At 37.9% G+C, this 24,960-nt stretch overlaps 2 protein-coding genes across 4 annotated transcripts in view; both read left to right on the forward strand.

Annotated features, from left to right (window-relative positions):
• Positions 1-2,707, forward strand: part of ap2b1 (adaptor related protein complex 2 subunit beta 1) — a 45,860-nt gene extending 43,153 nt beyond the window's left edge. For both annotated transcript variants that reach the window (XM_077206586.1, XM_077206588.1), the window contains one exon: positions 1,383-2,707. In XM_077206586.1, the coding sequence (XP_077062701.1) occupies positions 1,383-1,457 (75 nt within the window). In that variant the 3' untranslated portion in view covers positions 1,458-2,707. The remainder of the gene's footprint in view (positions 1-1,382) is intronic.
• A 7,425-nt stretch (positions 2,708-10,132) lies between these two features.
• Positions 10,133-24,923, forward strand: rasl10b (RAS like family 10 member B). Of its 2 annotated transcripts, XM_077206591.1 has the most exons (4): positions 10,133-10,413; positions 11,194-11,572; positions 13,310-13,434; positions 22,582-24,923. In XM_077206591.1, the coding sequence occupies exons 2-4, from the start codon at positions 11,285-11,287 to the stop codon at positions 22,850-22,852; spliced, it is 684 nt and encodes a 227-aa protein (XP_077062706.1). In that variant the 5' UTR covers positions 10,133-10,413; positions 11,194-11,284; the 3' UTR covers positions 22,853-24,923. The 2 variants fall into 2 exon arrangements, with proteins under 2 accessions (XP_077062706.1, XP_077062705.1); XM_077206590.1 differs by lacking the exon at positions 10,133-10,413 and having other exon boundaries at positions 11,335-11,572.
• Positions 24,924-24,960: the final 37 nt, after the last annotated feature.

The following is a 24,960-nucleotide window of genomic DNA, read 5'->3' on the forward strand; positions in this document are numbered from 1 at the left end:
TAAAATAACGGTTTTCTGTTTTAATATACTTTAAAATATAATTTATTTCTGTGATGCAAAGTCGAATTTTCATCAGCCATTACTCCAGTCTTCAGTGTCATGATCTTAAAAATCTTTTGTTCTACCCTTCAAAAGTTTTTGGGTTTTTTAAAGAAATTCTTTTAACTTTTTATTTATCAATAAATCCTGAAGTATCACAGGTTCCAAAAAATATGAAGCAACACATTTTTTTTCCAACATTGATTAAAACTGAGTATCAAATCAGCATATTATAATGATTTTTGAAGGTATTGTTATAATATTTCACAATATTACTGTTTTTTTGATCAAATAAATGGAGGCTTGATGAGCATAAGAGACTTTAAAAACATTAAAAATAGTAATGTTTCCAAACTTTTGACCGGTACTGTATACATGTATATCCCAAGTGGTGTATATACCACAGGCCGTGTTTCCAATCAAACTCAACATTACAATTATGGTTCAAATTCATCTATCAATTGGTAGCAAACTCGTAATCAAATTATGCAACGTAAAGGAAAATATGACCCAGCCTACAATAAAGGGGTCCTATTATGCTTTTTTACGTTTTCAACTTCCTTGGTGTGTAATGTTGCTGTTTGAGCATGAAAAAGGTCTGCAAAGTTACAACGCTCAAAGTCACTTCAAAGGGAGTTATTCTCTATATCTGTGTCACTGTTTCTGAACTCCCTGAAACATTGTAGTCTTGAGTTTTCTTCAGGGAACATACGTTACAGTATTCCTCATCTAAATAATTCCCACCCAAGGCATATGCAAAATAAAGGGATGAGGCCTGGTTGAGTTGCATTGGTGTGTTGAAACTTAAGGGGTTAAGGAGTGTGACGTTTCCAAAACACACTGTTAGCAGTTGACCAATCACAACACACTGGTCCAGCCGACCAATCAGAGCACATTGCGCTTTTCGGAAGGAGGGGCTTCATAGAGTTGCAACAATGTCAAATATGTGAAAATAATGTGTTTTTTTCTAATAGAAATTTAGACTTAATTGGTCTAAATTAATAAATAGGACTTATTTGTTAATAAGGAAAATGAATAGGACTTAATAAAAAGAGCATAATATGTCCCCTTTTTAAAAATAGATGATAAACAATTTTGTCGACCACGTTGAGTGGCTGCTGAGAGCATTAACAGTTGAGAATCGTGAGACATTTAGAAACCATAATTGACAATTTCTGCCTGTCATTTTAATTTTTCATGATAAATAAATGTCAATATTAGATTTTTTTTGTATGAAATTAACCAATGTTTTTTACTCTGTATAACTATGTACCCAAATAAGCACGTTGTTACAATTTTTATCAGAGGAATCCACATTTAAATAGCTTTTCTTTCTCTTCCAGCTGTCTCTGAAATGCAGGGCTCCAGAAGTGTCTCAGTATGTGTACCAGATGTACGATGCCATTCTGAAGAACTGAACGTCTCTGTCGTCCTTTTTTTCTCTCTCTACATATTTGTCCCTTCCTCCCCAACCAGCCACTGTGGCAGAGGATCCAGCTCTCCAATGTTTTCTGCCAGTATTTTAAATCCATCTATAGGTACCAGTTTCCTCAATGTGCCCACTATGCGTGAATCACACATGTTCCGTTCTAGCCAAATGTCTTGATGTTGTTGATAGTGTCGAAGGGAATTTTGGAACACAGCTATATATTTTTTAATTGTTTGAATGCATTGTCAGTACTTCACCTTCCCATGCCCTTTATTTGTCATCTTATGCGAAGAAGGCAAAAGTATACGAGTAAAATCTTTAAACTGAAGTTCTGAAAGTTTTAACGGTAACCACTTAAAAATCACTATATCCCCTAAAATAGTAAGTATTTGATATACATCATGCGTTCTCTGATTCATGCGATTGTACAACATTGCCAGCTATCTATTAGCCTTGCATGCTTTGACCAACATAAAACGTCAGATTCCTTTTAATGTTTTATCTATCTTGTTCAGCTTAACCACTGTTGAACACGTCGACACTCCATCAATGTTTTATATCGTTGAAACTGCTACGAATCAACTTAATGTGATACAAAAAACAAAGACTCAAAACATGTTTTCTATCAATCTTGTATAAGTGGGTCATCTGATATTAATTCCCAGACTGAATCCATCCAAATGTGATATACTGTGCTTGTGAAAGTGAGTAGGTTTTGTGCAGTAGTTTTTGGAGTGTTAGAAATATCTGTTCCACATTATTATTATACAACCTCGCTCAGCTTTGGTTTACAACTAATACGCTAACAAATGGATGCAATAAACAAAATTTAAATAAGGTAGACTATGCGATACAAGGATGAATCACTTTTGGACTTTAAGTAGAGTTGAGCGTGTCCCCCGAAACTTTGTTAGTCTTCATGGTGGTGCTGGTGACTAAATGTGAACCTTTTTTGTTGCCATAGTTGCTAATGTGCCTGTGAACCTGCATGTAAGCAGTGTCCAATAAACATCTGCCAGTAGAACACTTGTATAAGAAGGTGAAATATTAATACATTAACCTTTATATGTGCAAATGTGAGTTTTAATGATTATGATTTATACTGTCAATGTGCGTCCTAGTAATGAAATGTGAAGTCTGACATGCACAAATTCAACAAAAAGTCTGATTAAATTTCTCCAGGTTTATTTTGTGGATAGTTGTAATTCAAAATAAAGTCAGCCGTGTTGGCCTCCCAAACATGCACCCTCGTTATGTTTTTCATTATGAAATTCTCAGATTTTACTTAATATTATTATATTATCTGCATAATTTAAAAATAATTATAATTAAATTTTTTGTCTTTTTGTTTTACATGTATATATGTGTGTTTATATATATATATATATAAATATATGTTAAACGCTAGTGAAAGATAGATGGGTGGATGATAGATAGATAGATAGATAGATAGATAGATAGATAGATAGATAGATAGATAGATAGATAGATGCACATTACTTAAATCTTTTTTGTTGTTGTTTGCAGCTACTCACAACAAAAGGGGTTGGTTGGCTAAAGGGGGCCGCAAGATGGTTTAAAATTATTTGAAATGAGACAAAACAAGCTTAACATTTTTTATTTTAACACTTAAACAGCTGTCATTTTGTTTTTTTATTCAGCATTCCTACATTTAAAAGTGTGATTCTTAGCTAAAATAATAAATATGAAGTGTAGTGTGCATGTATACTTATTTATTTAATCAGAAATACAGTCAGAATTACTATAAAAGTTTGAAAGAACAGCATTCACAAAGGACAGCAAGAAATCTAAATCTTTTGTAAGATTTTAGATGTCTTTGCTATCACGTTTGTTCAATTTGATGCATCCTTGCTGAATAAATACATTTAATAAATACATAAATTATATTTTAAAATATATTCAAATAGAAATTGGTTCTTTTAAATTGTAATATTTCACAATATTCCTGTTCTTACTGTATTTTAATGATCAAATCAATTCAGCCTTGGTGAGCATAAGAGACTTCTTTCGAAAACATTTAAAAGAAAAATAAATTCCAAACTTTTGACTGGTCGTGTATTTTAAAACCCCTTATCCAGTAATCATGAATAATTGGAAAATTCACTGCATATTCATTGTTTGAGAAGAGCATTTAGATCTTCTGGAATAACAAAATGAATTGTGCTTATTTTAATCTATTGACAGTGCAAGTTTGCGTAATTTAAAGTAGCAACTTTTTCATTATAATTACAGCTGAAAAATCTGAGAAAATATATGAACTTACATGGGTGGCCTCCTTGTATTGGACAACTGAAGGCCTTGGAGTCTAGAAAACTGAAGAAACACTGGTTTTTTTTTTTTTTAATTATGGCTATATTGTCGAGTAACTTTTCCTGTAAATTACATTATTATGCCTATAGGTGGTGGCAAATTGTACTTAATATGTCTTATGAGTGAATCATTCAATAATTCACTCAAAAGATTCATTTAAAAATACGTATTTATACAGGAGCAGACTAGTGACTCGCTGCGTCCAAAATGGCGTTCTGTCACTCTAGTCTAAATTTAAAGAAGAACTTACTTTGGCACTGTTAAAAAAGTATCTTATTTACATGCGTGTAGTAGGCTATAAACAACCTGGATATACTGAATCTGCCATATTGGCATTATCATCACGAGTCATGACCTCATGGGATGGTAAACTTAGGGACTCATTTCATGTAGGCCGACTTTTTTTTCTCATGTTATATCCACGTTTTTTCCTACCACTTTGTGTGGATTATGAGAGTAACTTCCGTTAAACTGTAAACGATTAGCCAAAGGTTCGCTCTATGAACGCAATAAGTATTTTCAAAAACGGGGAAGAATGGGAGGATTCTACTCGCCTTCAACAATCGAACATTAAAAGGAAAATTTAAAAGTGTAAAAGCATTAACATATTACCACAATAGACCACGAATAGCCTTATTATTTCCACAGAAATATTTTGGATGTGTTAATCACTGTAATCATCATAATCAAAAAATGTTCATTAACTAGAACGTAATATTTCAAAGCGAAATTTTGACAGACAATAATTCCAGGAAACACTGCGAATATGAATTAGAAGTAAGAGGAGAGACAATTACATTTTAAAGCATCCGTGTGAAAACAAACCTGGAAAGAGACGTGAAGATTCGGGGAGAAAAACAAGAGATTCTTGGGTTTTTTTGAGTTCATTTCAGTGAATTATTCATGGGATATATCGTCTAATAAATAATCAGGAGAGCAGACCACAAATGCTCTGTGTTTGTCTTTTTTCATACTGTTACAGCGGAATACTAAGAAGAATGAGGAGGAAAAGAATGCAGCGGTTGCCGTAGATATTCTTGTTATACCAAGTCACATTAAAACCTGACGTCTGAAAATAAAACATGAAGGATATATATATATATATATATATAAACATGAAATATTTCCAGGTCATTCAGTTAAACTGACAGACGATTTGTAGTGCAACCTTATGATTTGTTTTAGTCTTATTGAGTGAAACTTCCTCAAACCAGGAGTTCCTTCCAAAATCTGAAACGCAGTAGGCTTGTTAGGAAAAAGGTGGATATAGAGACGAGTCATATTCGGACACGGGGACGTACGAGTGAGCCGCTGAAGGAATCACTCAACCAGTTTGTTGATTCATTCAGAAACACGTGTTTCTCAAAACCTTGCCGGTAGCTTTAGCTTCGCAAATATAGCTAGACAAAATAAATTGTGTCCATGTCACTTGCTCAATATTAACAACGTCTTTATGGTAATTTGTGGATTCAGTCCACTGGGAATCTGTTCTTGTTCAAACGCAAGTAAATGTAATCGCCACCTGGAGACTTGTGGCCTGAATAAGCTCAGTCATTAGCAGAATAAATGGGATTGATTATGAACCATAACCCCGCTCAAACAATACTGAGCCGCTGTTCTCCAGAAAAGTTGGGACATTTTGTAAAATGCAATAAAAACAAGAATCTTTGATTTGTTCATTTTCTTTAACCTTTATTTAACTGAAAAAAGTACACAGAAAAGATTATAAAAGTTTTCACAGACTTAATTGTGTTTTGCAAATATAAAGACATTTTGATGGCTACAACGGACTCCAAAAAAGTTGGTACAAAGGTAAAATAAAAGTGAAAAGCTTAAAGTTAAACTCTTTTGAAACAGTCCACAGTAAGTGGATTGGTAATAGGTGAAGGTGTCATGATTGAGAGTAAAAGGAGCATTTCGGTCTTTGCGAGCATATGGGTCATGGCTCACCACCAAATATCATGAGAGAATCACATTTCTCAATGCAAGATTGCAAAGAATTTGGGTCTTTCACCATCTAGGCTACCACACATAATATTTATGGAATCCAGAGAAATCTCAGTACATGCAGGGCAAGGCAGAAAACCTCTGTTGAATGTGTGTGACCTTTGAGCCCTCAGACGGCATTACATGAGAAACCGTGTTAAATACAGCCACGTGTGCTCTGGGGTTCTTTGTAAAAATGTTGTCTATAACACAGTCCACCGCTGCATCAATAAATGCAACTTGAATCTCTGTTACGTTACGGAGAAAGCTATACATCTGTTCAATGCAGAAATGGCGCTGAGTTCTCTGAGCCCGAGGTCATCACAGATGATCCGAAACACAGTGAAAATGTACGACCCATCATGAAAAGAAGAATCAGGCAATGACGACCACGGACTGTTGAGCAGCTGTCTTGTATCTGACTTAATTGGGCAAAAATTACACTTGGAAAAATGCAACAATTAGTACCCTCAATTCCCAAACATTTAAAAAGTGTAATTAAAAGGGGAAGGTGATGTGACGGTGGTAAAGACGCCTCTGTCCCAACTTTTTTGGAGTGTGTTGCAGCCATCAAAATCCAAATTTGTTTATATTTACGAAATGCACTTAAGTTAGTCAGTGAAAACTTCGAAAATCTTTTGTCAGTTAAATAAAGGTTAAAGAGAATGAACAAATCACAGATCCTTGATTTTATTTCATTTTTCAAAATGACCCAACTTTTCTCAATTTTGAATTGTAAGAAGGATGTGAAGCCAACAGGTAAGAACCACGTGGTTACTTAGCAACAGAAGAAAAGATTAGGTTGCTAAGAGACAGCCGCGGTACTCAACAGTCGGTTGATAAAGAAGAGTGTAGGCTACATTTTCAGATAGCAATGACGATGAGCAATCATTTGAGTCACTCAAATAAACAAGCCGTTGAGAGGGGGGTGACGGGTATACATTGATTTCAAGGTAATATTCAATGTGTTTAAGTGCTGCATGTCAATGGATTTTCCAAACGCATGCTCTTCAAACGCATGCTGGTATTTACTCTCTGGTATTTGCCGCTCATGACGCGCAGCGCATTTACGCAAGGAGACATAATCCTGCTGACAACTATGGCAAGCCATTTGAACATTTATTCTTTAAAACTAACTATTGTGGTAAGACACAGTATTGAATGTGTGTTATAATGTTGAGCGATGAGGGATGTTTTATTACAGTTGAGAGAGCATTATTAAATAAATGTGTCCAATCGAGGCATGATTTCAACCATCAGATAATTTAAATAACCAACGAGTGTAAAAAGGCAGCTCCGGTGGATATTTAGATGAATGCAACTCATCTCTTTGAGTAAACCCATCATGATTATACAGGACTATTATATGACATGAAAGACAAGTAGCTGTGCAGTGTGCTTCCGTTCCTACAGCGCATGTTTGCCAAGAATGCAGACTTTATAAGTCCTGACAATTTGCAAGTGTCAGTTCGGTTATAGAATGTGGTTGACATGCTCGCAACAAAAAAAATTATGAGCGCAATTAAATGATTAGTTCACCTCAAAATGAAAATGTCCTGATAGTTTACTCACCCCAATGCCATCCAAGATGTTCATGTCTTTCTTTCTTCAGTTGAAAAGAAATTAAGTTTTCTGAGGAAAAACATTTCAGGATTTTTCTCCATGCAATGAATTTCAACGGTAACCAAATTGTTGAAGTTCAAATCAATGGAGTTTCAAAGGGCTTTGATGAATAAGGTCCTCACCAGCTGAGGAATAGGGTCTTATCTAGCGAAACGATCGGTCATTTTCTAAAAGAAAAAGCACATTTTCTTCGTCTTGTGCTGGTCTGCTACGCGCCAGGCATTACGTAATCATGTTGGAAAGGTCACGCTGGACGTAGGCGGAAGTATCGCCTCATTGTTTATAAGCGTGGAGAAGGAGGATCGTTCGAATTTTATTGTATGTTGAATGACATATTCATGTCTTTGTGTCAGTTTATTGTTTAAAATGGTCCTTTCGTGTGCGTATCCTGGATGTTTAAATCTTTTGAAACCCAATACTTTTCTTCCGCCTACGTCCAGAGTGACCTTTCAAAGGTGGTTATGTAATGCCTGGCTCATCGCAGACCAGCAAAAGATGAACAATAGTGGTAAAAAAGTATATACAAATTTTTTTTTTTTAAATGACCAATCGTTTCACTAGATAAGACACTATTCCTCAGCTGGGATCGTGCAGAGCTCTTTGAAGCACTTCAATGCCCTTTGAAACTGCATTGATTTGAACTTCAACAATTTGGTTACCGTTAAATTCCATTAAGTGGAGAAAAATCCTGAAATGTTTTCTCAAAAAAATTATTACTTTTTCACTGAAGAAAGAAAGACATGAACATCTTGAATGGCATTGGGGTGGGGTGAGTAAATGATAAGGAAATTTTCATTTTGAGGTGAACTGATCTGCCCCCCCCCCCCCCTAAAGATTGCGAGGGCACATGAATCAAAAAATAATAATGATGTGCACGGATAAGTAATTTATAATAAATACTGCAATATTCCATAAACAAGAAATGTCTTTTTTGATTTCATGATAACTTTAAGCTCAAAATTTGGTAGTGAGAACCATATTCCGTATTCTGTGTGAACTCAGCCTACGTTATGCCATTAGTCTCTGTGAATAGTGTTAAATCCCTTATCTGGGTAAAATCTATTAATTATTTATGTATGTATTTAAGTATTTATAAGGTAATGTCCAAACTTTCTTCCAGGGAATATCACTTACAAAAACATTCCAGTAAGAAATGATATGGCACAGAAACAGACTGCTCCTGAAACAAAACTTGTTTTTTAAAGGCACTTTTTATATGTCTTACAGGGATCCACTAAGTATGAAAAAAGAAAACCCTTAAAACCATAAGATCTCCTTGTGGCACTGCATCAGCCACCACTGCAAACTCTTTTGGAGTAACCAACAGGAATTCCTTGCTTTACAAAGAACTGAGAATAATTACAGATTACATTTTTATTGAAAAATTCAGACACAAGATTTGTCTACTCCTAGTGGTGAACAAACAGAGTGATGCATTCTACGCAAATCGACGTATTTACATAATCAACTTGCGTTGTTTCAGCCCTAATGTGTTTTCACAAAAACTACCACTGAATCACTAAAATGACCAGAATTTTTTTTAGAATTTGATCTGGAATAAATATTAATAATTATAGGGACACCTACTAGTGATTAAGAAATAAGTACTAGTACCAAACGAATAGTTTAGAATACATACTAAGTAAATGGTTCATCTGAACCTCTAATCTCATGGAAGAAATATATAAATTATTACCAGTTCTGTCATGATAACTCTCGGAGAGATTGGCATGGTAATGAATGAGGCGATGTTAATGTATATGGTCTTGGCGGAATAGATCTGCTACGCTGCTGCTGCTGCAGAGCAAGTACAGAGACTTACTACTGCCAATATATTCACAGGCATTGCTGTTAGCATGCAGGACATGCTGGTGCTGCTGCACAACACGATTAAACCCCTGTAGCAGACAGGTGGAGCTGGGGAAGGTGGAGGGTTTCTGAAAGCACAAACGACAACACTAAAGGCCATCGTACACTGAGTCCGAAATTTTTGTATGCGTTTTTTCGTATTCGTGATTCGGTGGCTCTAAATTGTCAAAAAACCATTCAAACACCATTCAAACTGTTTGCTACGGATGCAAAAAAAACGCAGAAAATTGAACCCGATCCAAATTTTTTTATGATGGACGAAAGTTTCGGAGACAGTGTGCAAGCGTGATTGACATAACGTGAGGTCGAATTTCTTTTTTAACGTTCAAAAATTTCGTATGCGAATTTCGGACTCAGTGTGCAATGGCCTTAAGGGTATTTGAATGTTGAGCCGCAGTTCATTAGCCGCTGATACAACAACAACCAATCAGCTGCGCTATGGAGCTGACAATGCAATCGCTACCAAACCTGTCAGCCTGTGCCATCTAGAGTTTCATGCCAGAACTTGATATTTACGTATTATGAGTACTAGATTACTAGATAATAGTACTAGATGAGTACTAGATTACTAGAGTACTATTATTACATACTAGAGTTTTGCAAAACTACTATAAAAGTAGACCTAATACTAGATATTTATTGAATTAGTAGGCCTACTAGTTGGTTTTAGTATACGTTCTAGTAGGCTATAATGAATAATTCAACAGTATTGAAATTGAAATAGAGTCACTAATGGATAACTCACTAGTATAATAAAAAAGAGAGAAGCATTAGTAACATTAGGAATAAATGTTAAAAAGGCTTGCCATAGACAAAGCAGAGCTCTCAGCTTTTTTTCAAATTCAATTAACCTGTGACGCTGACCCGGTGAGCCGCGAGTGCTCGACGCGGTCCACCACTCTGATTTTACGCGCAAGCGTTGATTTATCTGTCTGTTAACAACACGGTCGAACATGCGCGCGCCGTTCAGTGCGCGAGGTTTACATGACGCGGGAAGAGCAGGATATTCCTCCAGGACAGTTTGAGGGTTACTTCTGCACCTGAATGCGATCAGAGAGTGAGAACGCGACGGGAACGATCGAGCAGGTGTTCAGCCGCCCTAACCTCTCGAAGAATGCAACTCACCTGTACATAAGGTAAGTCTTGCTGTTGTGCGCGCGATACGCATGCACCGACAGTCGCGCGTTTCAAATCTAAAAAGCTTTATGAGAATGATAAACTGTCATGCGTTCTAAATATATATATAGTACGGGAAGCACATACGGAATTTTGCGCGTATATAATATATAAAGTAAAATGAACAAGTAAATAAATGACACGTGTGTCTTTATTCTATTGGATGCAGAGATTACATTACATAAGCATTGTGTCGTATTATTAGTCTTATCACTTAATAGATTGAAACTGAGAAGATGTATAGTAAACTATTGGATTAGCATCATGCATCCTTTCCCCTGCAGCAGATAGCTCTCGTTCACACACACACACAGGTGCTGTTGCCCGTGTCTTTTGCCTATGTCTGGCATTTTCTATTAATATCTATGCTCCATTTAAATCATCCTGACCCCATTTAAGTGCTTTATATCATAAACACATTGTGATATTTAATGTAATTATCAGATTAGGATATATAAACAATAGATGCTTAGATTAGGCTACTACAAAAAATATTGACATATTGTCAAAGGTTTTACAAGTGCACATGTGGAATTAAATAATGTCCCCGATTTGAATATTGATATTTTTTATTATTATTTTGTTTTTTCTCATTTATTATTATTAATATTATGTTATTTAAATGTATCTTTGAGTCAGTTTGTGAAGTGAATAATATCAAATGAGTATTCTCTCTTTAGTTGAGTTGGGCTCGTGTTCGTCATTTTCATCTCTCTCTTGTTTCACTTCTCTTTCTGCAGGTACTGCTGGCCTATGAATGGGACTGTGCTGTGGCCACCACTGCTTTCTGCGCTTCAGTCAGGACTATGTGCTGCCCATGTGCCCCTCTGAATGCACTGGCCAGCTGTTTGCGAGAGCAGGGAGGGTGGGGCGGCCCACCGGGGGCGAGGCGGAAACAGGGGGATGTCCCCTCAGTTTCGGATCGCAGTGCTGGGAGCTCAGGGGGTGGGCAAGACGGCCATTGTGAAGCGCTTTCTTCACAATGACTACAGTGAGGTGGCGGTGTCCAGTAAGACACGGCGGGTGCATCTCTCTGCCGCAGTGCTCAATGGTCATGTGCATGACCTTCAGATCACAGATTACCCAGCCATCAGCAGCTTTCCTGGCAGCTCTCTGCAGGTACGGTACCCAACATACCACAAAATATGACTCTGACCTGACCTTGTGTCTGGACAAAGTTTAGCACATTTAGAGAAAGCACATTTGAGGTTCCTAAACAAGGGCGTAGATTTGATTTTGACACTGATGGGAACGTATCAAAAACTTTATTCATGGACAGTAAGGTTTTTAGTCTATATTGACTGACTATATTAAAGGCAATGACGACGAGGAGGCGGTTTACCGGAGATGTAACATTATCTTTACTCTGAACATATTTGCAATCAACATCTCTCATCAGCATCAGAGTACATAACTCTAGAAAGCACTTAAAGGGTTAGTTCACCCAAAAAAGAAAGTTCTGTCATTAATTACTCACCCTCATGTTGTTCCTAACCCCTTAAGACTTTTTATATGAAGATCTTTTTAATGAAATCTGAGAGCTTTCTGTCCCTCCATTGACACTCAACGCAATTACCATTTTCAAGGCCCAGAAAGGTAGTAAAGCCATCATTACAGTAATCCATGTGACTCCAGTGGAGTGTTAACCTCAGTTTTATGAAGATATACATATGTGTTGCAATGAAACACATGCAAAATTGACATTATATAAAAGTTGCATGGCATACAATTATGAGATATTTAGATCAGCAACAGTCTCCGAGGGTGACGGAGGTTTATGAAGGGTCAATTAAACACAACGTTTTCAGTGTTTTTGATATGGGCTCTGAGTTTATGCTCAGTAAGAGCGTTAGTATTGGAGATTGGTTTATAATGAGCCAGTCGCCTGAGAGCTCATGCTTCTGTGTAACACTTGTGATTTCAGACAGCTTGAAAGGAGAAAAGAGCCACTTGAGCAGTAAGGCCTTTTGTCTCAGCTCACTGTTCTTTCTCAGTGCTGTCACAATGATTCAGTGCTTGAATTAGTGGCAATGGGAAGAGAGGATTCTTTCATAACTTAACATTTATAATTATATTCTCAATTGGAGTTTAATGTCAGAGAGCTAGAGGTTACCTTGAATTATAATTACATAGGGCCCTGTTTGCACCTGGTATTAAGATGCGTTTTTGGTTGATCGGATCACAAGTGGGCGACACTAAATACAGGTGTAAACGGGGTCTTAAGCGTTTTGAGCTTGTCCACTTTCAACCACTTCCAGAGGTAGTCAAAAACACATTCGATTTAAACTTTGTTGTCTGAAAACCCAAGTTTGGTTTGAAGACGAAAAACGTACCAAGCACAATGTTCTCTCACCATTCCTGATTTCTAACACACACTCACAGCGTTTGGCTTTTCTTGTGCATGTCAGAGCAGAAATGAAAGCTGATGCTCTTCGTATGTTTTTCCTTCGTCTCTGTGCACGCGTTCATATGTTAATTGGGCGAGATTGTTTCGTCCGTTAGATCGAAAGATCTTAAAAAAAGAAGAAATCAGACCTCCCCTCGGAGAAATCAGGACAGAAGTGGTTGAAAGTGGACAAAAGAGACGGATTAAAACACCAGGTGTAAACGAGAATGTGTCTCCCTCGTCTACTTGCGATCCGATCTAACAAAACTCATCTTAATACCAGGTGTAAAAGGCAACTGTTGTTTACAGGTTTTTTTTTTTAGCAAAGGTTTGATTATGTTTATAATTTAGAGGCCTTAGAAGTTTGCATATCAAATATGATACAGTAGGCTTTATAGGGTAAACTGAACTTTGTGTTTCACATGATCAAGGTCTTGTGTTGCTAGATAATGTGCTCTCCGTCTGTGCAGGAATGGTCAGATGTTTGCTGTCGAGGCATTCGGAGCGCTCATGTGTACATTCTGGTTTACGACATCTGCTGTTTCGACAGCTTTGAGTACGTCAAAAGCATGCGGCAGCAGATCTTAGAGACCAGGTACGTGATGGGAATATTTGCTTAATTCTCTTTTTATTCCTTCACACCTTTACATCTTTGCCCCCTTCTCTCTTCCTGTTATGCTTTATCTGCTTATACCTGAATTCTCTCTATTTTTTGTCCATTCCCAGTTTTTTCTGCTCCGCTTTATCTCCTGCACGTTTCTCAACCTTTCTTTTCTTCAATGTTCTGTAATTACGCTCACTCTTCTGTAATCATGGGCTGCCAGCACACTGGGTCATTTCTTCATCATTTGGATCCAAATCAACAGAAATGCCTTCTTTTCTCATCTGCTGATTGCAAAGGTCATCTTCAAAAGCCAATTCAAAAACCTTTTGCTTGGTACCCTGAGCTGGTTTGATGATGAGGCCTAATTGTGGCTGTTTTTAGCTGCATACTATATCTCTTTGATATCATTCACTATTTTACTTGATATCCATATGTCAAAACTTTTGGCAAGGTGCTGCTTGAAATCATTATGTTATTGTGTGAAGGAATACCCCCTTTTTTTTTTAGCTCTGATGAAATAACTTAGTGTTTTATAGTCAATATACTACAATCTCTGTGGATATCTTGCACTTTTTGTGCAAATGAAATGTTGTGACATGTGAGACCAATTTGTCATACAGTGTCTTGAACCATCCAAGACTAAATACTGTATTTATAGGAGTAAAATGAACTAATAAATTAGTTAAATGCAAGAATCTGATTTAAACTCAATTAACTGATCTTGATCACTAAATTTAGCTGTAGTATCATCCAGCTCTTTATATAAATTTGTAAGATATTAATCTCATGATTCTCTGTACAGCTGCTTTGAAACAATGTGTATTGTGCTCTATATAAATATATTTGACTTGATATTATATTATATTTAAAGGATTTAAAATGCCCTGTGTATCAAAGTAATACACACAGTAACAGTGATGCTCCATCATTATTTAAATTCAGCTTAGTCACCGATTGGCTTAAACAGTCAGCGAGGGCGTCAGCGCTGAGGCTGTCACTCACAGGCAGATTTAGCGTAATCAATGGCGTCAGCTGTCATGGTTCGCTTGCGTCAAGTCCTGAGCATTGAGACAGGCAGTTCTGGTGACAAACATTCATGTTTTATTGATCCAGGCAGAACACAATTAAGTCACCTTGGACCGACACTGCCTCACAGCCTCGACCACACAATAGGAGGATGAGCCAGTTCGATTCACTGATCTGATCTGCTAATAACCAACAGAAGTCAGAGCGCTCGCTGTCAATCGTTCCTGTAATAAGACAGAGCCTGTTAGAGTAATGAATTACAAGAGAGACAGTAAATTAATCTTTGGTAAAACAATAGCCACCTGTCCTGATCTCAGATGAAGTTTGTATGGAGATCTGTTAACATTATTTATAGTGTCCATTTACAGTAGCTGTCCAAAACATTCAGTACATAGACAGCATTTTTAACCCTTAAAGGGATAGCTCACCCAAAAATGAAAATTAGCCCATCATTTACTCATCCTGAAGCCTTCCTTGGTGTATATGACATTCTTCTTTCAGATGAATACAATCGAACAAACAAGTTATATTAAACAATGTCCTAGCTCTTCCAAGCCTTATAATTGATAAAATAACTAATAATTTACGGCAGGAAGCTAGTTATTTTAGTTGATAAAGTTTTAAATATTTTTAAGTGTTAGATATTTTTCTTACACGAACGCATCGCTTCACTTCAGAAGGCCTTTATTAATCCCTCCTTGTCACGCTTTGGCTGCGTAAGGCACGTTCAGGAAGACCAGGAAGACGAAGAAGATGAATAACGATCAAACTCTTTATTATTTATGAACAAGACACGTACCAAACATAGCAAGTCGTAAAGACGTAGAACCGACCACGAAGAACTGAAACTAGGGAGACTATATACACACACAAATGAGGAGACTAAGTGGCAACAGGTGCACATGGTGAGCGATGATGACTGATGAGGATGATGACAGGTAACAGGTGAACCCTGATCAACAAGAAAACACATGGTGCACAAACACAGAAGGCAAAACAAAGTCCAAGAGAGGTTTCACAGTGACAGTACGCCCCCCAAGGCAGGGAGGTGGGGGTTTGGGAGGAGGAGGAGCAGGCAGAGGGATGGCAACAGGAGTGGGCGAAGGGCTGGAGAAGGTCGGTGGATTACTGGGAGAAGAAGAAGATGATCCAGGCAGAAGGGAGGTGTATCCAACAGGAAGACTTGACCCATGGTGGAGCCGATGGAGGGAGGAGTCATGGGCAAAGGGTTCTAGGGCGATGATGGACTGAGGCGGAACCAATGGGGGAGGATGACAGGGAGGAGATGTAAGTTAGACGGGCCATGGTGGAGCAGGACACCAGGAAGCCACTGGCTCGGGCGACTGAGATGTAGATGGAGACACAGAAGGGCACGGTGAAGACAGAGGGACTGAGGACCAAGAAGGAGCAGAAAGGAGTGGGGAGTCCAATAGAGTCGGGGGAACGAAGGGACGAGGCGAAGCCAGAAGAGTGCAGTTCAGAGGTGATGGAAGATGGATGAGCAACCAAGGCGGATCAGGGTGGACGAGGGAGCCTGGTGGAACTGGTGAACTGATGGGCCACGGTGGAGAGGGAGGTAGAAGCCAAGGGTGAGCTAGTGGATTGATGGGCCGATGTTGAATCCTGGACGCGGTGGCTAGAATAGGATTCCAGGCATCCACAGTCCAAGATGGTGCTGAGGATTTGAAGCCCCTCAGCAAGCCCACCATTCCACTAGCGTGTAAGGGCGAGTGATGGGGCTGACAGGAGCCAGAGGGGATGAGGATAACAGTTGGATGATGAGAGGGGGCGGGAGAGGTTGGTTGGTGGAAATTCAGGCTCAGGAACCGACTCAGGCATGGCGGCGGCCATCTTGCCCGGAGACAAGGGCTCAGGTGTGGCGGAGGCCATTTTGGCCAGAGACAAAGGCTCAGGCGTGGGGGCGGCCATCTTGACCGGAGACGAAGGCTCAGGCGTGGCGGCAGCCATTTTGGCCAGAGACGAAGGCTCAGGCGTGGGTGCGGCCATCTTGACCGGAGACGAAGGCTCAGGCGTGGCCCGGCCATTTTGGCCAGAGACGAAGGCTCAGGCGTAGCGGCGGCCATCTTGACCGGAGACGAGGGCTCAGGCGTGGCGGTGGACATCTTGATCGGAGACGAGGGCTCAGGCGTGGCAGCGGCCATCTTGTCTGGAGACGAGGGCTCAGGCGTGGGGGCGTCCATCTTGGCCAGAGACGAAGGCTCAGGCATGACAGGTATGACGTGAAGAAGCTCGGGCTTGACTGGCATGATTTGAAGAGACTCTGGAAGGGTGGTCTCGGAGGGACGAGACTCTAGACTCTGGATGAAGATAGGAGATGTGGCGATGAAGATAGGAGATGTGGCGATAAAGATGGCTGGTGACGGTGGTTGAGTAACCACAGCACATGATCCAGATAATTACCAACTTTTTAGGTCCTGGTCGGTTCTTCTGTCACGCTTTGGCTGCGTGAGGCTGGTTCAGGAAGATGAAGAAGACGGATAATGATCAAACTCTATTTATTATTTATGAACAAGACTTGTACCAAACATAGCAAGCAGTAAAGATGTAGAACCGACCAGGAAGAACTATATACACAGACGAGACTAAGTGACAACAGGTAGCCTAGAAATCTAGACGCACCCTAGCGGCAGCAAATTTTATTTTGCAGCCAGTGTCGTCTAGCAAATCTCTGTTGGCTTGCGAGCTGGAAAAAACAAATTCTAGTCAGGCCAATCACATCGTATATAAATCGGTGGGCGGGATTAACATAATGACGGCAGAGTTGTGACGGTACCGTGTGAATTCCCTGCTACTTGAAAACAAAGAAGATGGCTGCTGGTGCTGGTGAACAGCGGTCTTTCAAATCGGCTTTGGCCGCGAATCTGGAAGACTTGGAGTTAAGCTTTTCTATGAGAAAAGAACAAAGAATGGCACTGAAGTCCGTCGCTCTGACTACGTCACCTTCTTCGTTGCTCTGGTCGGTTGTAGCGCTGTCCTATTGTGTGCAGAGGGAATTTGAAAGAAAACCGTTTATCCCAGCCCTCGGATTGAGCCCTGCCAATGGTGTGTTCCCAGACCCAACATCTTGATGTGTATGTATGTAATTGATTGGCGAAACATTCATGCATTTAAAGGGATAGTTCACCCAAAAATAAAAATTAGCACATGATTTACTCACCCTGAAGCCATCCTAGGTGTATATGACATTCTTCTTTCAGACAAATATAATCGGAGTCATATAAAAAAAATGGCTCTTCCAAGCCTTATAATGGGAGTCAATAGGTATATTTTTTGTTGGTCCATCTAGGCCATTATTTATAATGGATTGGCCTAGATGGACCAACAAAAAATATACCTATTGACTCCCATTATAAGGCTTGGAAGAGCCTTTTTTTTTTATATGACTCCGATTATATTTGTCTGAAAGAAGAATGTCATATACACCTAGGATGGCTTCAGGGTGAGTAAATAATGGGCTAATTTTTATTTTTGGGTGAACTATCCCTTTAAATGCATGAATGTTTCACCAATCAATTACATGCTCTTGCCTTTAAAGACTCTATATCTAACACGGATGGATCTCTAACCGCCAAAATAGTATAAAACTCTCCTAATATTTCATTAATAATAACAAAACAATAAAATAAAATAAAGAATATTTTGTTACCTTTTGGTGCTTGGAAGGGTTCAATTTGAGCAGATGTTTTTTATCATTATCACTGTCCTCGTCAGAGCTTATTTCCTCAGTACATTCAATATCTGGCAATTCTGACCTACAATTGAGATTTAAATCTCGCAAATTCGCAATTCGTACTCCCAACTGTGACTTTAAATCTCGCAATTCTGATTTGGTTTCTCAGAAATTTAAGGTATTACGTTTTTATGTGGGTGTAGTTGTGAGAAAAAGTCAGAACTGGGAGATAAAAAAAAATTACCTTTATTTTTTATTCCATTTTGGAAACAAGCTTCCATATGTTAGTCCCCAATGGTAGTTAATGTTATAGTCCCTGCCTTTCAGTCCGATCATGTCCAAGATTGAAGCACAACTCATGTTGGATTTTGCACAGCAATCCAGACTGACAGTTAGAACTCCTAAATTGACTAAATGAATGAATCAGAGAATAGATCGAGTTTGTGAATGAATGATGAATGAATGCGGTAATAAATTAATTCTGTTTTTGGAGGGTCTCTGCTGTGTTTAAGAATGAAATGATTGTGTCAGGGTTCAGAGACCAGAGCCGTCACACACAATGACTGATGGACAATGCTGGTGGTTTCTGTCAATTCAAGACCCTGAGTTACGCGGTGACTGACAGTACGGTGTCTGAGGAGGTTTGGGGCTAATTGTGTTTACGCCACAATATTCTTATCAGTACACAGACACACAACAGACATGAGATCAGCTCTGAATGATTACGTTTTGAAATGACTCCACATCAGAACTGTATCTGTCCATTCGCAGTATTTTCCACAGCAGAAGTCTATTTTTGGCTTTCCTTCCAGTACAGTCCGGTGCAGCGCTGTGGAAAGCCTCTGTGAGGTGAAACAATTGGAAATCTATTTGTCTTTTTTCAGAGCTGTCAGAGGCACAGGTCATCTCGAACACAGATAAGTGTGGAGACATAAGCTGCTCTCCGGGATGTGTGCTCTCTGTTGGAGACAGGACGAGAGGTTGATAGAACAGCCCGACTCTTGACAGCCTGTCACTGCGGACCTGCTCTGAAGCCGTTTGCACACGCAACACATACGAGAGACTGCTAGACACCAACAGGCTGAAAATCCTCTCTCTGACTAATAGACCTTAGTCAGGGTAGCGCCATTTTATTTTTATTTGACAGGAATGAAAACAACAAGCATGTGAGGGATAGAACAATAGTAGTGCGTTCAATGGATTGTACTGGTGTTTTGCTAGTTGTTTTTTCCTCCTTAAGTATTAGCTTCATATTCCCCTGTATCATACGATGGTCAATAAACTGTTACATTTCAAAATATAACTATTATTTCATATGTCAAATATTGCAGGGTTAGGTATAGTTCTTCCTATGCTCTGGTGTGATGAAATGATTTATGCACCTTCAGTTGGCTGAAGATTAATGGAATTCCATGAGAAGTCATGATTAGAAATGTTAAAATTAATTAAATTTTTATGTGTGTATCATTCAAATCTTTCAAAGCCCATTAAAGATGTTTAACATTTCAGTGTTGTGATCTGAGATCATTATCTGCATCTATGAAGTGACCACTTAATCTACCATTTGCCTAATTTCTCTCCAAACAAGCAATACGTGATATTAAAAAAAAACAATCACAGAATACCAATAGATTCTATATCTTGGAAGAAAGAGTGAGGGAAAAATGACATGCCAGTTTTGGCATATTATTAATCTTTTCAACATCTATCCTGCAGAAGAAGACGTGTGATAAACAAGCTTAATGTTTAGTTTCATCTTCAAGGTAACAACAATACAATTTTATTTGAAAATTACTTTTAGTTTGATAAAGGTACTAAGGCTTTTTTCTACAAAGATGGAAAAAGGGCTTTCATCTACACGAATGCCGCTGTTTAGGATGTTGCCATTGATTTACACTAATATGTATGTTAATGCATGAAATGCCACTTTGGCTGTTTACACCTGGTATTAAGATGCATTTCAGTCGATCGGATCACAAGTGGACGACACTAAATACAGGTGTAAACAGGGTCTGAAACTTTTTGAGCTTGTCCACTTTTGACCACTTCCAGAGGTATACGAAAACGTATTTGACAGAATTGCTTTCGTAGTGTAAACGCTCATGTGGTCGAATGTGTTCAAACAGCCACAAAAGACAGTTTACTCTCCGCCTACTGACCTAATGTGTGAAGATTATGGGAAGCGCGTTATACAGACGGGATTTAAACTTTGTCTTCTGGAGACCCAAGTTTGGTTTGAAGATGAAAAACGTAACAAGCACAATGTTCTCTCAGTATTCCTGATTTCTAACACACACACACACACACTCACAGCATTCGGCTGGTCTCGCAGCTGTCAGAGCAGAAACGAAAGATGATGCTCTCTGTATGTTTTTCCATCGTCTCCGGTCGTGTTCATATGTAAATTACATACTTGGTCCAGTAGATCCAAATATCTGAAAAAGCCAAGGCCATACATTTATCTATCTGCCCATAGACCCTCCTCTCGAAGAAATCAAGACAGAAGTGGTTGAAAGTGGACAAAATAGACGGATTAAAACACCAGGTGTAAACAGGAATGTCTCCCTTGTCTACTTGTGATCCGATCGAATAAAACACATCTTAATACCAGGTCGGGGCCTTTATCGTGGAAGCATCTAGAATAGATGGATGTAAGGAGAGCTAACACCAGATTACTCCAAACCTTTCTGAAAGATCAATTGTAGAGATTCAAATGGTTGCATCAGTCTGATGAAATTGCAGCCCAAATTGATCCTCTCGAAGACATTCCACTTCATCAAATGCTTTATTGTATTGACATAAAGACATACAATCACAGCAGGGTGGTTCTGTTCCTGCATTAAATACCTGATGTCTAATCTGATGTTTTCCACTGCGTGTCTTTAGTAAACCTTGACAGTAGTTTTTTAACACCAAGAGTGTTTGCGCTGGTGTAATCTGTTAGTAATTCTGGCTCAAGTGTCATGAGGCACCATGTCTGATTTAGTAGTTCCCATATATGCAAGGTTTATCATGGGTATAGTATTATGTTCCAAAAGAATTCAGATAACCAATTAAATTCAAGTGTAATTCTATTTTGTCTAAATAAAAATGGAATAATAAAAACTAAACCAAAACCATTATAATGTACAGTGTTAAAAATTAATTTATTTAATTTTGGTATTTGCTAAAAATTCATAAAATTAGATAATAAAATGATCACTCACCGGCCAATTTGGCTACTAAATTTTTAAGTTACCAGACATTCAGAACTTCTACTAGCTAAAAAAAGAAAGAAAACAAAAGGAGGGACAAAATAAAAATAAACCTCTAGGTCACAGCTTTTATATATATATATATATATATATATATATATATATATATATATATATATATATATATAATTATACATAATTGTTTACTGTTTTTTGTTATCCAAAATCATCCAAATACCAAAAAATTTAAAAAATCACTAATATCAACAGATAATCAAAATGGTAGTTATGTTGTGCATCCCTAGTTCAAACTCCTTAATAATCTCCACTAGAAAAAAAAAAAAGGTATCAGGATATCTCCCAACGCCATCACAAGTAAACAGTCGACTGACTATTATATGACAATTTTCAGTCAATCAACCGCAATTGCAGGAATAAATAAGGATGACCTGACATACAAATGTTTAATTCGCTTTTCAAGGCATTGTTCACAAAAATTCTGCCATCATTTCATTCCAAAGCAATGTGACTTTCTTTCTACTGTGAAGCATAAAAGAAGATATTTTGCTAAATGTTTTGTCCAAAAAAAAAAGGAAATCAGTGGTTACCAAAACTGTTTAGAATGACTAAACTTTGTAGTATAAACTTTGGCACTATACACTTTTAGAAGAAAAGGTTCTATATATAACTTTAAAGGATTCTGTCAGTCAAATAATTTATAGAACCTTTTAGGGTTTATTTTATGGATTTAGTTTTAATGAATTAATTTTGTTTTAATAAAATTTTAATTTCAATCAAATGTTATGAATTAAACAGCTTGTAAACATACTTTATCACTAGAAAAAAATTGAAATTTTGAAAATAAATTGAAAACTCATTAAACATGAAAGTATTATGTAGTCATTTAAGACATTTCTCCTTATATTGAACCTTTTTGGCATAATGTTTTTTTTAATTTTTTTATTGAGTCAAGAATCCAAGGGTTATATATCGAACCCCATTAAACCTTTAATAAAAACCTCCATCCATGGAACCTTTACATTGAAAAAAATATTCTTTGTGGTGGAAAATGTTCTTCACACCTTTTACTGAAAGTTTTGTTGGGGAACCAAAAATGGTTTTTCTATGGTGTCTGTGGAATATAATAAGATTTGACCCATCTTTTTTGTGTAGAATTGTTTTTGCATTCTGGATTTACAGTGGTTGTGTCTGTGTGTCTTTCCACAGAGTCATGGGCTCTGGAGAGACGCCCATTCTAATAGTGGGCAACAAGCGTGATCTGCAGCGAGGTCGCGTCATCCCCCGACACAGTGTATCTGACTTAGTCCGAAAGAGCTGGAAGTGTGGATACGTGGAGTGCTCTGCCAAGTTCAACTGGCACGTTTTACTGTTGTTCGGAGAGGCTCTCCGCAGCATGGGTTGTGCCCGCTGCAAACACGTCCACGCCACCATCCGTTTCCAGCGGGCGCTCAGGAGAGAGCGATGCGTCCTAATGTGAGGACTTTTGCAATGGCCATCGTAAAGCGATTTATGGGATCTGTCAAGCGATGGAAGCTCGGTTATTGTCTGGGCAGCTGGAAGAGCTGTGATAACCCTCTTGCCAAGGAATTTAACATTTGGGATTTTAACTATGGACAGACAGATGTGATCTTAAAACAGGAAGTCCATGTTGCTTCATTACCTAAGCCTTCAAATTGATGTCTCTCCTTTTGGACTGAGAGAACACGACCAACATCTCTGCCTTTTATCTTAGAAATCCAAACTGCCAAAAAGCTGGTGGAAGGTGACAAAAATCAGCTTTAATGTTACTTTAGTACACTTTCTGTCATTGCTTATGTTCCGGCCAGGACAGAACATGGGACGCTCCTCTATGCTTATGAGTAGGGTTAGCTATTGTTTGAATTTTAGCGATTTCAGTTCTGATCCTGCTTATCGATTCCGGTTCTTATCTATTCCCAGTCAAGCATTTAGATATCAAACATATTTATTCTGTGTTTTTTTGCAAAACATTCAGCTGAATAACATAAACAAAAATATTCAGCCTAAAGAGCAACTAACTAATATACATTTTTACAAATATTAAAGATAAGTAGACAGTCAGTAATACAATTAAGCAAATTAGCAATAGCTCAAATAAATACTTTTTTATAAATAAAATATAGATTAATCCTTATTAAAGTTACAGTTAAAATTATTTAGTAAAGATCAGTGAGTGATTTTCTTTTGTTATAGATGAGCATTAATGACACAGATTGCAATATTAGGCTGCTGTCACTTTAAGAACTGCACGAATCCAATATACTGTTACACACACCTTTTCTTTCTGAACTGTTTAAGTTCACTTAAGACATAACCGACTTTGTTTTACGAGAATATTTTGACAATTTTGTATGTATTTGTCCGTTTAAGCACAAGAAGACGCAAAAGAGAACAATATTCGTGCACTACATGAGAGGTGGCTTTATGTGTGCGATCTAGATAAGCGCATCTAAGAAAACAGCGCACGAGTGCCGAATTGAGTTCTTTTTCGCATCTTCTTGAATGATTTAAAACCACGTTAAAATGTGCACACAGGAATCGATAAGCGGAATCAAAATGTACATTTTTAACAAGTATCTGATTCTTGACCTTACATATCCGATTCCAGAATTGGGATTGATTTTCAATTCCCAACCCCTACTAAGCTTAAGGATCTTCCAGTACCTGCAAGCAGAAGTGTTTCCCAGCTCAGGTGCCGTACGCTGGCACAAATTATACAAAAGTCTTTGTTCTTTTGACACTTTTGTGTATTTAAAGGGATAGTTCACCCAAAAATAGCATCATTTACTCACCTCTTTGTTGTGCCAAACCTGACTGTTTCATATGTGGAATACAAAAAAGAAATTTTAATAATGTGGTGGTCACTCTTTTCCATGCAGTTATACTGAATGGTTACGGAAGCTTTCAAGCTTAAAAATGGACGCAAAACACCATAAAAGTATTATAAAATGATCCATATGGTTCTGAAATGTTATTTTTATTAATAACAAGTAGTGCAGAAGTCGTATGTTACAGCATGATGCATCAAATCTTTAGTCTCCATTCATTGTAATTGCATGAAAAAGAGTGACTAGTAAAATATTAAAAGTTATTTTTTTGAAAGCCATGAGGATAAGTAAATAATGAGAGATCTTGAACTATCCCTTTAAGGTATGTCTTGATACTGTGTGTCTTATCTCAAAAATGTAATTTATGCCGAGGTATGAGAATTTTTCCCACTTTGAAATGCTGTAGACACATTAAATCAAGTCAGAAGGGCAAGAGGAAAATATCATTTAAATGTAAATGTGTTATAAATGTATGATCGTACATTGTGGAACCCACTTTGTCATACAGAGGCTTGGATGATGTTTGTGTGAGGCAAGTAAAAGGCTAAAAATATTCCCTTCTTTAATAATTTAACCAACCACATCTCTGGCACATATACAGACCAGCTTCTTCTACACATCCCAGTCTGATCAAAAACATGTTAAATACAAATGTCTATGTGTAAAGAACACATTTAATAAAGGGACACGGGAGACAGAAAATGGATTCTCTTATGTGTGATGTACGAGTACAAAAATC

Source organism: Siphateles boraxobius, unplaced genomic scaffold, assembly GCF_051911475.1.
Source record: "Siphateles boraxobius isolate OS27281-9 unplaced genomic scaffold, OSU_SipBor_1 56, whole genome shotgun sequence".
In the NCBI taxonomy this organism is placed as follows: domain Eukaryota; kingdom Metazoa; phylum Chordata; class Actinopteri; order Cypriniformes; family Leuciscidae; genus Siphateles; species Siphateles boraxobius.